General features: G+C 39.3%; 2 protein-coding genes across 10 annotated transcripts in view; one reads left to right on the forward strand and one right to left on the reverse strand.

The window, feature by feature from the left end:
• The window catches only part of SDCCAG8 (SHH signaling and ciliogenesis regulator SDCCAG8), a 112,844-nt gene extending 98,909 nt beyond the window's left edge, over nt 1-13,935 (reverse strand). For 2 of the 5 annotated variants that reach the window (XM_085300597.1, XM_085300598.1), the window contains exons 1-3: nt 13,604-13,933; nt 4,079-4,237; nt 3,878-3,957 (exon numbers count right to left, since the gene is read on the reverse strand). In XM_085300597.1, the coding sequence (XP_085156723.1) occupies nt 3,878-3,957; nt 4,079-4,237; nt 13,604-13,670 (306 nt within the window). In that variant the 5' untranslated portion in view covers nt 13,671-13,933. Of the gene's footprint in view, nt 1-3,877; nt 3,958-4,078; nt 4,238-10,909; nt 10,989-13,603 lie in introns of those variants that run through there. The other 3 variants (XM_085300600.1, XM_085300602.1, XM_085300599.1) reach the window with 3 other exon arrangements.
• Nucleotides 13,936-14,366: 431 nt separating this feature from the next.
• Nucleotides 14,367-14,770, forward strand: part of CEP170 (centrosomal protein 170) — a 111,071-nt gene continuing 110,667 nt past the window's right edge. For all 5 annotated transcript variants that reach the window (XM_085300610.1, XM_085300605.1, XM_085300607.1 and 2 more), the window contains exon 1: nt 14,367-14,577. The gene's annotated coding sequence lies outside the window, so the exon portion shown is untranslated. The remainder of the gene's footprint in view (nt 14,578-14,770) is intronic.

The raw sequence follows: 14,770 nt of genomic DNA on the forward strand, positions 1-14,770 counted from the left end.
AATTAAACTTTTACCAAATTTGGGCAACACACAATCTCAATCTTGATAACTTTACAGCATTTACTCCTAAGAATAGAGAATGAATTAAAAAAAAGAATATAAATAAATTTATTCTTAAAAAAAAAAAAGAAATCACAGTTCATATGTTTTCCTGAAAACTACAGCCTCTCTTTGATCATAGTAATAACAATCCCTGTTAGTCTAATGGAAAGGACTTCGAGTAGATACTACAAATATTTTGTATATATTAATTACAATTTGTTTAGATACAAAGAACGACACACCTTAAGGCAATTTAAATATAGTAAAAATATTAACTGTAAATATACCAGTCTACAATTAAACCATCTTTGAATAACAAAGATATTTAATGGATATTCTACCTTTACAGTCAAGAAAACAGTTACTGTCAAAGCCTCTCCAGTTTTATGTACTCCATTACTGTTTTACTACTTTTGTTTGATATTTCACTATGGCAGATTTCATCCACTGAAAGAACTGTGTAAGTGAATTCTAATGCTAGTTGACATGTATGAATTATTCTAATTTCTGAAGCTAGAAGGCAGCTGATCCACGCAAACCCTCAAGTCTCTCTCTTTTTAAAACACTGAAATAGGGATAGTGAAATTGGGACATGTTTCCAAGTTGAATATATATCCTCTTCTGTAAAAGGTCTCTGCATTTTTCATCAATTTACTGGATTGACAGACATGTAATAGCTGAAGTGCCCTTCTTCATATTGTTCATTGGGAAGGGTACAAAATTCATAGGTAGTTTGCAAATTAGGGCCTCCAAAAAGAGAGTTACATTTCTAACATTAGTTTACTATTCTGGAGGAAAAGACAGGCCTTTTGATACTGATCCCCAGATAGCTTGAAACTGATATAATTCTACTAATTTCTGTGATCATAAGTCAGAATCACAACTATTTCACAGGAAATAATTCATAGGATATGCTTTTCAAATATGCCTAATGCCTTTAAGACCCTATATCCTTTTTTTCCAAAAGCTAGCTGAACAGTTACGACTCAAATCTCTGAGATCTCTTATAAGATTTAGAAACCAACATCTCTATTTTTAAAAATTATTTTCGAAACATTACGCATTCAAAATGGCTAGCTGTAACATATTCTAGTAATTACACCTATAGGTTCTGCACCTGACAAGAATCAATGTTTCTTCCTCCCACAGTAAGGTGTTAACATGCCTATCTTACCTTAAAGGATAAAGCTAAAATCCACTAACTGAAGAAAAAAGAAAACAACCACCACCAAACAAACCTACTATGAGGTTTGTGTGTATTGTACATGGATGATGAAAACCCAAATCTGTAAAGATAGCAAAAATTTCTAGCAATCAAAGCCTTCAAATCATATTCTAATCCATATACATTAAGGCATACAATTTTATGAACAGACCAAAATATTTTAAACTTTGTTTCATACTTTAGAAGAAACAAGACTTATRCAAGGTTAACATGTCAGCCTTTCCTCATTGGAGACGGATTTAAAATCAGATATGAAGTGTATTTGGCAATTTTATCTGAAACAGAGGTTTATGAAGATAAGGTGTACATGCAACGTATTTATAAATAAACAGAAGACCTACTCTATACTGGAAATCTCTGGATGCCATTCTGTATTTAAAACAAAAATCCTAAATAAATTCTCATTAAAATAACAAAAAAAAAATCAAGATAAACAACATGCAGTTGAAAGTAATTATTTAATTAWTCCTAATTAAAGCTTTGTATTTAGTTTAAAACTACCACTGAGATAAGAATTATCTTCTATTCTGATAGACAAGGGAAAAATTCAAAAAATAAACTTGTTCAAAATGCAGAAGAAAGCAGCAAAGAAACAAGACATTCTTCTGAATCTCAGTTCTACATTTGACATAACCGTTCATGCTCCCTCAGTGAGAATCTTGAAGCAGGCGGAATGACAACTGAAGAGACAAATGGATGGTTTTCCAGGACCATCCAGAAAAACGTTCACAGAACTGATTCTAAGTTTGCAAAGATTTCTGTCCTGGCCCACAGACTGTAAATTCCAAGTTCCATTGGATCAGAGTTCAGCTTGCTTTAGAGTCTATTAATCTTAACTAGTTTATACACAGTTTTAAAAACATACTTGTTAGAGTACATGTATTACACTTCCAAGCATATTTGTAATCCATCTCTCTGTTCCTCCAGCTCCCTGTCATCCCTCACTGCTTTCTGAAAGTGTAGTGGATACCTTGCAGCTAGCAACTCCAACTAATCACTGAAAAAAAAATATCAAACAGCAGGGAAAATGGGGAAAACTCAATTTATATTCAAATTATTTTTCACTGAAGAACAGCATTAAATGTTTAACGTGAAAATTTTAGTATTGGTATAGCATATGCTAGAATGATTTTAAAAAATGGTTTCACTTAAGGGAAAAAGGAGTAATGTATTTTTCTGACAGAAGAAGGAGTGTTATCAGTTGTCTTGATAAGTCTCTCATTGTGATATTTCTTTATTTAAAATGCCTCTACCTGCCCTTTGATGGGAAAAATGTCTGTTAGATAATTTGTTGTTTTCTTTTTACTTTTATTACACAATTGTTATCTCTTAATTAGGGAACTTCTACTTCATCTGCTGATCACAACTTGAAATAAAATGCAGTATAGGGTAAAATAGAGGCCAAGGAGGCAAGCATTTAAACTACACCAAATATTAAAATCAGAACTGAAAGATACACCCCCATCAGTATGAAATAGAAAACACCTATGCATGAGTCTAAGAAATGTTGTTCATATTTGCATTCTTAATATTCAAAAGTTTACCATGTAAACATGTGGGTTTAATCAAATACAAATGCTTGGCACCTTTAGAAACTTTTTTTTTTTTTCCCCACAGTAACAAATGTTTTTGCCACCACAGATAAGCTGACCCAGTTGTGCTTTTCCATAGTGCCTCAAAGTTCAAACCTCTAAACCCCAGGAATCAGAGACACTTTAAATCAGGCAGTGCTAAACCTGCTGCCCTGTAAACTGGCAAGAAACAATGGGAAGCAGTCACAAGGACTCCGCTTGTACTGATGGTGTCAGGAACACGTGCTGGATGCAGTTGGGTTAGCTAAGACCTATTTGGGAATATAGACTTCAAATTACTCTACTACTACCTCATTTTTAACAAGGTTTATAATAAAAGATGTCAGTGACTCTTCCAAACAACTTAGTCAGTGGAGGCCGTTGTAAGATGCAGCTAGAACAATGTCTTTAAATTCTTTTTCCTACAGAACAACTGCTAGATAGTAGTAACTGAACTGTTCACCTTTGCCTACTTCAGTGCAGTTCTGCTGTGAGAAACAAAATTTGGGAAGCCTGTGTAAGGGTGTCCCTTGTAATTAACTTCGCCAGAGAACTACTGCATTTTGGTAGAGCTACAGAAACTGTTGTTATATGGACCTCTCTAATCCTCTGAAGAAAAGACATGGTTATACCATAAAATAGCCTTCCTGAATCCTCAAAGTAGAGTGATAAAGGAAGAGAGAGGCTGCTCTTACAGAAATCTGTCTTTGTAGTCAATCCCAAATGTTTCCGAAACAAAAAAGATGGACTTTTGGTGGAGAGGAGATAAGAAAGCTGAAGTAATGTGATCTGCTGTCCACATTGGACGGGAAACAAAAAAGGAGCTAAGTCTAAATCCTCTGTTAAGGAATTTCTTGTTCTTCTGCTGTGGTCATAAGCATAATCAGTTCTGGTCTCATCCTTGAGGATCTCCTACATTTCAGAAGATTAAAATAATTTGGGGTTTCTCATTCTTCTCAGAGACTAGATAACCTGATCTCAGCATGCATGCTGTTCACTCAAATAACACAAAGAAACAAGGAAATGTAGAAATACATACAGAGAATGACATTCTCCTTGATGGGGAAGCTTCACTTTCCATTCTTTCCTGATGTTGCAGCAAAGTTTTAAGTTGATTAACTAAGAAGAAAGAAATAATAATAATAAAAAAAGATTAATAACCAAAAAGTCTTTCTTGTTTGGATAGAATTAATATTATTTCTAGCAATTCTGAAACTACTTGCTTTCCGARTAATCTTACCTGCATGACTGTGCTGCAGTTCCTGCCAGGCTGAATTCCCTTTCTCATCATCTCCCCTGTCCACAGAGGATTGGTCAAATCCAGCTTCACCCTCACCCATTGCAAACTGTCTTTCCTCCAAGGCATATTTCAGTTGATGGATGCTTTCACTAGCCCGCTCTGCGAACAATCAGATCGTTAGCCACAGGAAACAACATAAAAAGGTATTTACTGACGGATATTTTAAATGTATATTTTTTTTAAAAAAAAGTGAGTACTGAATGTATTCAGCATCTGTCTAGCTGGACTGTTCAATCCAAATCCAGCCACTGGAAGCAATTACCTAACACAACCAACCAAATCTACTATCTGCCATAATTTGCAGTAGAACTGCTTACTATAATTTTAAAGAACAAATTGTAAATAGCATTGTAGCCTGGCTATACTTCAAGATTCTACAGCAGTACAGGCAGCTACTATTAGAAATTCCCAGCAAAGACAAGGCTTCGAACACTAATCATACACTTGATCCTGAATTACATCCTAGCATACACAACTTCATTACTTTTCAACCTGCATAACAGCTCTTGCTGTATTTTATATGATGTGTAGGATTAGGCTCTATGGACAGCATTTTTGAATTCTAATGACGATGCCACGTATCACAAAGCAACACATAGCACACCAGAGTAATTGAAATAAAAACCTCAGCAAAATGGTTTGTCAACATAAAAGAATAACTACAGAAAAACATACAAGTTCTGAACAGGTACAAAAATTAAATTAGAACATTATGTATACATTTACCATCTCTAGAAAAACAAAACCAAAAAAAATCCCCCTCCAATAAATGGAAATACTTTGTGAAGCCTTTCAAGAATTCACTGAGTTACTCTGAGGTGACACACTGAAAATAAGGAAAGAGTGTTACTGTATTCTTCTTGTGTATCTCTTAAATTTCATTCAGGTGACTTCATTTAAAAAAAAGGGGGGGGGGGGGAAAACTTTCCAAGCATAAATGCAAAGGTATAAATGCTGCATCACTCTGATGCAGCAGATGGCAAAACGATACTTGAGAGATTTGCAGCTGAGAGAACAAGCAAACTGAGAATCAGAAGGTATGGGCTTAATTTTAGAGAATGATGAACTTGGTTCACACTAAAGTATGTCAGGCAACTCACTTATTACTTTTCTCTCAACTTATTTATAAATAGAGATGAGTATTTAATTCCTGCCCCCTTTAACCAGCTTCTACACTAAATAGAGAAGGACAGACTAACAGCAGTGACTGTGTTACTGCAGAATATACACAGCTTTACACAATATTTAGCAAAGCAAGATTTTGAGGTGCTACTATAACAGCAAGTGAACCAAGAAAATGATCCATACATGAGTCATGGAGCATACATCCTCACTTAAACAGTCCCCCATCACAATTCACAGCCATTTCATCAGGAGCATAAGACAATTTTATACTATTTTTATGTAACTCTAGTCATTTGCGACTGTAAGTCAAAACTACCCTGATTCAGAAAGTTTCATGAATAGTTGGCAGTTAACAATAATTAAGACAAAACATCCATGCTTCAATTTCAGAAGCATAAAGTCACAGCTGTTTCCTTCATTTAACATCAAACTCTTTAAAGATTTATTCTATCTCAAGACTACTTTAGTATATGAAACATTCAGGTGTAAATCACAACAGAACAGAAATTTCACTTGTGAGACAAGATTTGCAGGGAGAGATAACAACATCTTTTATTGGAGGAACTACCACAACTGGGGGGGGGGGGAGGGAAAGTAAGCTTTCCAGCATACAAGTCCTTCATTTATTCTTATATGTTTGTAACCTGTAAATTTACAGTGATGTCTAAACAACAATTAACCGAAAATATTTTTTTCTCCTAGAGAAAAAAGCAAGCTAAAAATCACAGGTAAGTATTTGTTAGCTAGAACACAGAAGACACCTCAAGAGTACAGTATCTGCTGCTGGTTAAAAATGTCAGTAGTTCCCCTTTTGCACTTGAAAACATGAATACCAGCTTAAGTCAGGGAACAAGAGTTAGCTAAGTGTTTGTGCCCTCACTTCATCTGTCCTTTTCAAGTTCGGATAATCTTTACTAACTTTGGGAAATCATTTTTTTTCCCCACTGCCATAGGATTTAACAGTCTTTCTCATTCTTTCTCTCTGCTTGGTTATAACTCACCAATAGTTTAGAAAAAATAAATATCCCCCTAAAAGATATAATATTTAAGAATATGGTTTTCAGTCTGGTATGCCAGCTCTCCCTCATTTTTTAGCAACACTAGTTTTTAACAAAAACCTGACCTGCTTCTCATCTTGCATTAATTGCTTCTCAATATCCATTTTTAAAAGGCCAGTCATCTTAACACTGGGCATTACCTCTTTCGATTTTCAGATGCTCTATCCTTTAACCAAGTTTATGTAAAAGAAGACAAAAAAGCACATTTTAAATACTTATTACAGCAAAGTCATGAATACATTTCAAGAGGTAATGATTCGGTAAAGAAGCTTTTAGGTCAAACATCCCTGCTGCCTAATGACCATACTTAAAACATTCACCCATTCTTGAGTGTTCTGGGATGCTGTAGGAGTGGGAGAGTTAACCGAGAAATAGTGGAAGTATCTCTCTGATTGCAATGTCTTACATACCTACCAAACTACATTGCAACTAGTTGTACCCAAAAGATGTTCAATATTAGTTAAGGCATTTAAGTGGTGTGTCATCCAATGGAAAGAAAGTATCTTCATTTCTCATTCACTGTAGGCCTCTGTCAGGGATCCTGGGAGTCTAAGTATTTGCTTTTATGTTCTGTACCAGTGAAAAAAGAAAAAAGTCCGACGTTTTCCAGAACTCTTCTCGTTGTAGAGGCAACATAAAATTACAGCTTCTGAACTCTATGCTACTACTTTATCCTCAAAAATAACATATATCTTAAGATGCTATGCCCTCTTCTTCCTGAGATATTTTGGGCAGCAGCAGGAGTGAAACACATGAGAAGTATCATCAATGGCACACTGATGTCCACTTTTCTTGACTAAACTTTCATGCCTCCACAATAATGCTACCATATTTTTGCATTTGTCAAAGTTTCTTGAAAGCCTGATGATTTCCAAATTGGAATGGCTGCTACTACAAGTAAAAAGCTCACCAATCTGGGAACGTGGGATTTTGGAGCTTACTATGTCTGTGTTTAAGATTCACTAGTCATTTAGTCACTGAAGAGCTATGATTCACATCAGTAAGAGTTGAACTGGACCCACAGAAAGGAATAAGTAGATTACAAACTTTTCTAAACAAGGAGATAATTTGGAGCGTTAGGACGAAAGATTATATACATTATATACATACAAGAAACATTACACAGTGAGATTATATGCTTGTGTTGCTTCTGCCAGTGTAAAAATATCCCTTTCAAATCTGAAAGTAACAGAAAAGAAACCTCTACGAATGCAAACTGATGAGCATCAAAGAGCCTTTATATAAAGGCAACATGATGACTTTATAATGAATTCAGAAGTCACTAATTTTCAAGTGCTCCCACATTTAAACTAATTATTCCAGTTAGACTGTTCCTGTAATTGTACATTTTATAGAAACTCAGCCTCATTAAAAACATACTGCAAAAAACTATTTGCATGTAGTACTATAATTTGCATATCTAAAATTCAGTCTGCCTTTGTTCTTCTTTTCTGTGTCTTAACAAGCTTACACAAGCAAAATCCGAACATATGTTTCTGTTGTATGATAAAACTCCACTGATGTGTTATATGGGCACAGCTGAGGATATGGCTGAAGCTGGACTTATCTGGATTAAGATTTCAGAAAAACAATCCAATGTATTGATACAGCTCTTTGGTTTCTGGTGTTCAGAGGATCTCAGTTGCTGATGAAAAGTGACAAATCATTAAAAAAAAAAGATGGATATAAATCAAAAGAAAAGATCTAACTACTCCATCAAAATGTTGCCATTTTTCAACTATCAGTTAAGAATCACAGGAGCACTGTACTTGCCATGCAGGACAAAATAAATTATCTCATGCCTCAGGATTGACAAAAGCAACTAAAAGCCACAGAGAAAGCAATATACTGCTTATTATTTCAATGACAGAAGCAACCACCTATCCTAACCAGAATTAGGTCCATACTGCTCTAGCTACTACCACATCTCTACCCYTCAATCTACCTATACACAAATGCAACTTTTGGCTACATTAAGTTCATTTATGTGTAATGCTTTAGACAAAACTTGACTAAAATATTGACTAATGTTCAAAAAGCACATAATATATATTCTACACACCAAATAAAGATATTTCTATGTCTGGAAATAAGCATTGATAATTCCTGTTATTTTTTTCTATGCTTTGCAACTCCAAAAATTTTGTAACTACAAAAGTATTGCACCCTTAAAATATACATTTTAAGTATACATAAGCATCCTTTTTCTAGAAAGTATCTTGGGATAAATACAATAGGTAAGTATTTTTGTATCAGAATGCTATGCTGAATAACAGAATTTCTTTTACATTAGAAATACATTTATCGATCCACTCAACTAACCAATTAAAAAAAAATCAAATTAAAGACTAAAGTCAGAATAATCTGAAGTAAAAGACAACATGGAAGAGGTTGCTGTACTTCCAAAGAGGTGCTAATCAGCTTTGAAGCAGAGGGGGGTGGAACTGTGAGAACAATTTGCCACTGAAGTGAGAACAGAAAAACAGAGAAAGCATTGAACTCTGTTTGCCTAAACAAAAGATGTTTTTTCAGACACTGCTTAAGACTGTCTATAAAGAGCACTCCTGTAAAGGAAAGCACCCAAGCTACCTCATTCATGAACTCAGAAATGCCACAGAAAGTACTCTGAGAGCTGATGGAGACCTTAGCAAAGGAACCAACCATCCAGAACAAGAGAATTGCCTGAAATCCATGGAAAAATCACCCCAGCTGGTAGGAGAGAAGTGTTAAGCAAAAGAAATTGAAGGAAAACAAACTACAGCTGTATGAAGAGGTTACCATAACTCTATTAGCTAGTTCTAATAAAGTTTACAGGAAAACTACTGGAAGTTATTGGCTATAAGTATGACGAACAGCTCATTTTCTGGTATACTATGGTTCCCAATGAGAAAACAGTCCTAGAAAGTTAGAGAAGCAGGAACTACAGCAATGCTGCTATGATTAAAAAAAAATAATAATACATGAAACAATAACAGGCAAAACAGAAGATATAATTAAACTAGTTAGTGAAAAACAAAGACATTATAAAAAAATCTTACTGTCCAAAAGTACATTAGCTTTGACTTTGTTTCTATTGACATTTGGAAATCTAAAATAGTGAATGATGTACCTCTTTCAAAGTAGCATTTTAGGCATACTTAAGCATGCCAAATAAAAACATGCTGCCTACACAGAACAATTCTACTTCCTGAATATATAGTTATCACTGGAAATGTGAGGTATGCAAGAATTTAACTTTTTGCTTAGACTAAGACAGAAATTCAATTAACTTTACTTGAGGTATTAGCTACTCTACCACTGGAGAGATTTTTACAAGGTAACGAAAGCTGGCCTTCAATAATAATAAATATTTTCACTTGCTAGATTATTTTAAAATATTTATTACTGTGCGCTACTTATAACTGATTCGCTCTTCCCATTTTAGAAATATAAGTAAGTGAAAGGTTCTTGCTCAAAACAGGATTTCATTATGAAGTACCAATTCAGAAACCTGCAAGCAAGCTAAAACTCTCATAAGTTTTTACTGTGTTTTGCTTAGTCCCRGAATTTACCTTACTTATCATTTGGATATAAACCAACAGCCTGCAGTATCAGCTGCCAATCTCAGTCACAGTACATGGTGGTTTTGAGACTGAAAGCTTCCTATCAATTACTACCTATGCTGCTAGAATTTGACATGTAAATATTCAGCAATAGCAGTGAATGGTATTCATGGCCTATTTGTTAGCAAACGATCATGAGATGTGTTTAACATACAGATGTTACAAAATAATGAGTTACTGATCCACTTATTTGACTCTTCTACCTTCATAGCTCCTTTGCATTGTATGTCAACAAACCTTTTACCAACTTACAGTTGTAAAAGGATGCTATTCTCAGCTGTGTGAAAGTTTATCCACAATAACTTGAACTGTACAAATATCACTCTCAACTCTTTAAAATAAAGTCTTTATTGTTTGTAATACAATCTAGACTATTCAGGAAAAGTCTTGTTACAGGATCTTTGCTATTTCATCACAAACCTCAATGTTGACCTCTAAGTCCAGTTAATTCTTGGTCAGGTTTTTTGGTCTCACTCTCTGTTCTCTGGCCACCTGATTAAGTTTATGAGATTCAAGTGCACACTTGGGCATCCTTTGTACTAGTCCTCTGAGGGATCTCTCTCTACAGCAGAGGATACTGCATTGACAAGTAAATTAGTCTCTTAAGAACCCGTTGCTCTGTATCAGCCTGGATCCAGATAAGGTCAAGCATTACAAGCAGTTTAAGCATGTCAAAAATACCAAATAACACTGAAGGCATACTTTCTAAAAGTCCAGAATTTGGACTGGAATTATATGAATTTGTAGAAAAGTCTCAAACTGTATAATTATATAAGAAAATGGGTAAAGAATTAAGTCATGATTACTTCATGAGTTGCTGAACCTATAATGATCTTCAGTAAATCAATTACTGTTACTGCTAACGATGTGAGGAATGTTTTACAGGTCAAAGGAGTTAAAAATTGTACAACACTAAAAAACAAACAGGTTGGCTGAGAAACTGCACTGGGGTGGTTTGCAATATTACCTTACTGATCTCTACTTACCGAGAGGCACTCCTGGATAGAACTAGTCCTATCTTTACACAGCATGGAAAAATGGAGAAGTCCATGTTTCCCAGAATGGCGTGGAAACTGAAGGGAAACAGCCACCACGTGGTCAAATACTCTGACGTGATTTAGAAACCATAATGGATCCAATGTAAGGGAATCCAGCCAGAAACAGGAAAAAGGAAAAGTGATATGAACAGAATACACACATGCCTTCATTTGAAATGAGTAGCTTTAATATTACTACTGTACACAGTTAAACATCCCAAGATGCAACATTCTCGAGAAAGGCCCTTTGAAGTTATGGGAAACTTAAGAAGGTCACTTACAACATCCAGGTAGCTTGTACCAAGACATACTTCATATCTCAAAAGACTGCATAACTATGAAGACATTATGTATCCCCCAATAGGTTTTCTAGTGGAGGAGGAAAAAATTCCCTTGGATCACTCGAAATGCACAATGGACCTAAGATAAAAGACAGAAAATTTGGGTCTGATGCAAAATGTTGCAAAGGATATTTTCAAAACAAGATTGGTCTGAATAAAGGAATGCACTAAGAAGTCCTTACCAAACTACACACACAAACTCACAAAAAGGCCATTTACATAAAGAAATACTGAGCATGATGAAATTAAGGGAACACAGGGAAGAGACAGTAGGCTTGGAGGCCAAAGGCCTTTGGCTTCCCCTGCTGTCAGTTTCTAAGTGAAAAACATTACATCCTGTGGGGACTCCAGGCAGGTCAACATCACCACCATTCCCCATGCATTCCCAACACCCCCACAAGGATGGATGCTGAGCACAGCAGGCTGCCTGCGTGCTCTGGAATTGAAGGATACCAACAAATCTCCTTAGATGAAAATGAACAAAGGACATCCGCCTTTCTCGCTGCCTGTATGCCACCCTTTGGACTTACCAGTGATGCAAAAGACCATCACTGACTGGCCTGCAACTAAAACGGAAAGGCAGGTCATCCCCTGTGCTATCAAAGAAGGAGAATAACGGTTCAGAAGATGTAATAGTGTATCTCCTTCTCAGATCTGCACAAAAAGAAGTAAACAAGCCAGAAGTAGCATTATAAAGAGAAGATAATCAGAAGTGCCCTGAAAATATGCAAGATCTTGTTAAAATCACTCATTTTCAGCACATTATTTACTTCAGCCTCTAGTTATGCTTCCAGTAATGGAGCAGAAAGGAACAAAAGAGCCCGAAGTGGCCTTTCTAAAAGCTATCCCTCGATGTGTGACAATACTCTTCAATAAAGCAGAAACATTAAGCCATCAGATGATTTTTGAAACAGCAATATTGCAGTTGTTCAACTGTAGTAGTTTTTTTWAAAAAATGATTATTCAGTCCATCTGGCTGAATTACAGTCTAAAGGAATGGAATCTAAATTACATGCAGAATTTAATTCACGTAGAATAGCATAGAAAATCATTCATATCATAGGAACAATAAAACTCAGAGCAAAAACTCTTTCCCTCAGTGTGAACTGAGTACATGAGAATTATCCTGTGATTTTCCAAACCAGTGCACAGAAGAAGGAAACGTAGTAAAGTTCTAAGATTAACAACACCTATGTATGGCAATTTATAATTGTTATTCATCATTTTTATGCAGTACTAAGGGACTCTACACATTTCAACACATGTTCTGATTTCTTACTCTTAACTGTTCCACCTGTAGCTTCTAAGCAACATCTATACTGCCAGAAAAGTAACTAGACATGATTCTTCAAAGCACTATCTTCTGGAACAAAGCAAGATCCATCCTCAGTACAAACAACTGCTATTTTAAGAAAGAAACGTGAAGTATTTGCTAAAAATAAAACTATCAAGTAGCTACTAAAAATATTTCCATTGTTTTATCTTCTTGTAATAACATTTCCTACATTATGATTGTACATGTAATTCACTAGCATGACAAATTAGATTTCCTTCCGTTACCTCTAAATATTGTTTAATAAAACAAACTCAAGATGTGCTGATGTAATTTTTTTTAATGCTAAGCAGAAGTGGGGGGCATATCCACAGATTACCTTCTGGTTTTCTTCAAGATTTGGTCATATACTTTCAGCAGTCAGGGACACCACGAAAGCTGGTAATGCCCAGGTAATGCCTGGTAATGTTCTCTGCTTATACAGTGCTTCTTGGATAAGAAGTCAGGTATGAGCACAGCTTATGATGTGGGAAATAACTGTGTTCATCAGAATCATTTTTCTGCCTTTTCTTTATTTCTAGAATTTCACATGTCAATGAAAGCTAAGATTCATGCAAAAAACAGAGAAGCACTCAAAACGGGCAGCAGCCCTACCAAAGCCAAGGTTACGAACGACTTCGTGGGATGGCATTAACCACACTCCAGACGTGCTATCTGACTGCCTACCCTAGCACGCCGTTGCAACGCGAAACAAACCGAGACGCTCTCKGCTGCGCCGCCCGGCGGAGCGCTCACGGCCAAGCGCCAGCAGGGGCGCTACAACGCGCCGAGGAGAACGAACGCAGCCACGCGAGCCGCTCTGGCGGTTTGCCGCACGCTGCGTTTGTAGGCTCGCTCCGATTTGTGTAGAAGCTGCAACTCCCGAAAGCACTTTTTGGAAGGGAAAAAAAAAGGAGAAAAAAGAAAAAGAAAGARAAGAGAGCCCCCGCCCCGCCAGCGCCGCTCCGCCCCGCCGCGGCCGCCGCTCACCTCGGAGGCGCCTCTGGTACCGCTCCAGGGACTCCTGCAGGGCGGGCTCGCCGCGGGGCGCCCGCATACCGGCGCCGGACGCCGCAGCCGCCGGCGGGGCTCCCGTCCCGGGGCAGCGCGTGGAGACCGCCAGGCGCGGCCCCGCTCACCGCCTCCCCGCAACGGCCGCCGGCGATGGTAGTCCGAGCCGCTCTGCTTCCCCGCGGCGGCAGCGGCCGGGAGGGTCCCCGAGGAACTACAGCTCCCACAATGCGCCACGGGGGCGTCGCCCGTTGCTACCCGCGCACGGCCCCCACCTGCCGCGCCCCGCGGCGTGAGGGAACCCRGCCACAGAGACCACAGGCCCCAGCAGGCGCCGCGGCGCGCGGTGCTCCCTGGGAGATGTAGTTCCCGCCGGCCGCCCCCTCCCACTCTGGGCAGCGGGCGGAGGATGCCCGCAGTGSCGGCTTTCCTCTTTGTTGCGGCTTGCAGCCGCACTCGCGCCTGCGCACAGGSCACTCTTCCGCCTACGTTCTCGGCCCTGCAGTGGCTGGGTGCAGCGCAGGCCCAGTCGTGACCGCGGGGATACGCGATGGGCGTGGGAGGCTGTGTTTACCTCCCGCCACMGCGTACTCTAGCGCCTGCGCAGTGCCCGCCCGGCGGCGCGGCCAGCGCAATCACCTCGCTATTGTCTGCAGGCGGCGCAGGCGCAGCTGGGCCCCTGCGCCGCTCGCCCCTTGACGCCTGCGCGCTGGGCTCCCCCGCCCCCCCCATTGTGTGTGTTCGGGCGGCGCCTGCGCAGTGCCGTGCGCCTCTCTGCCCGTTAGCCGCTATGTGCAGGGAATAACGTTAGGGCGGTTGCTACAGGGACACCGAGCGCCGCGCCGCGCCGCGCCCCGCGGGGATGCCGCGTCAGTGAGCACCGCCGGCGGCACCACCACCATCGCCACCACCGGGGACGGCCCCTCCGCGGCGCGGGTAGCCTCCGAGAAGGGGTGAGTGTGGGGGCGCTGCCGCCCCGGCCGCGGGTCGGGTGCGAGCCGTGCCGGAGGGGGGGCCGGCGTCGCGCCGTTCGCCCGCCCGCCGTCTTTTGTGCGCGGCGCCCCTCACCGCCGCGCCGGGGGCGTGCGGAGGGCGGCTGCTCCCGGGCACGGCTCCTTCCCTCTCCGCGCCGGGTCCGGCGGGCGC

This window comes from Rhea americana, unplaced genomic scaffold (genome assembly GCF_003343005.1).
Source record: "Rhea americana isolate MKP2758 unplaced genomic scaffold, rheAme1 scaffold_166, whole genome shotgun sequence".
In the NCBI taxonomy this organism is placed as follows: domain Eukaryota; kingdom Metazoa; phylum Chordata; class Aves; order Rheiformes; family Rheidae; genus Rhea; species Rhea americana.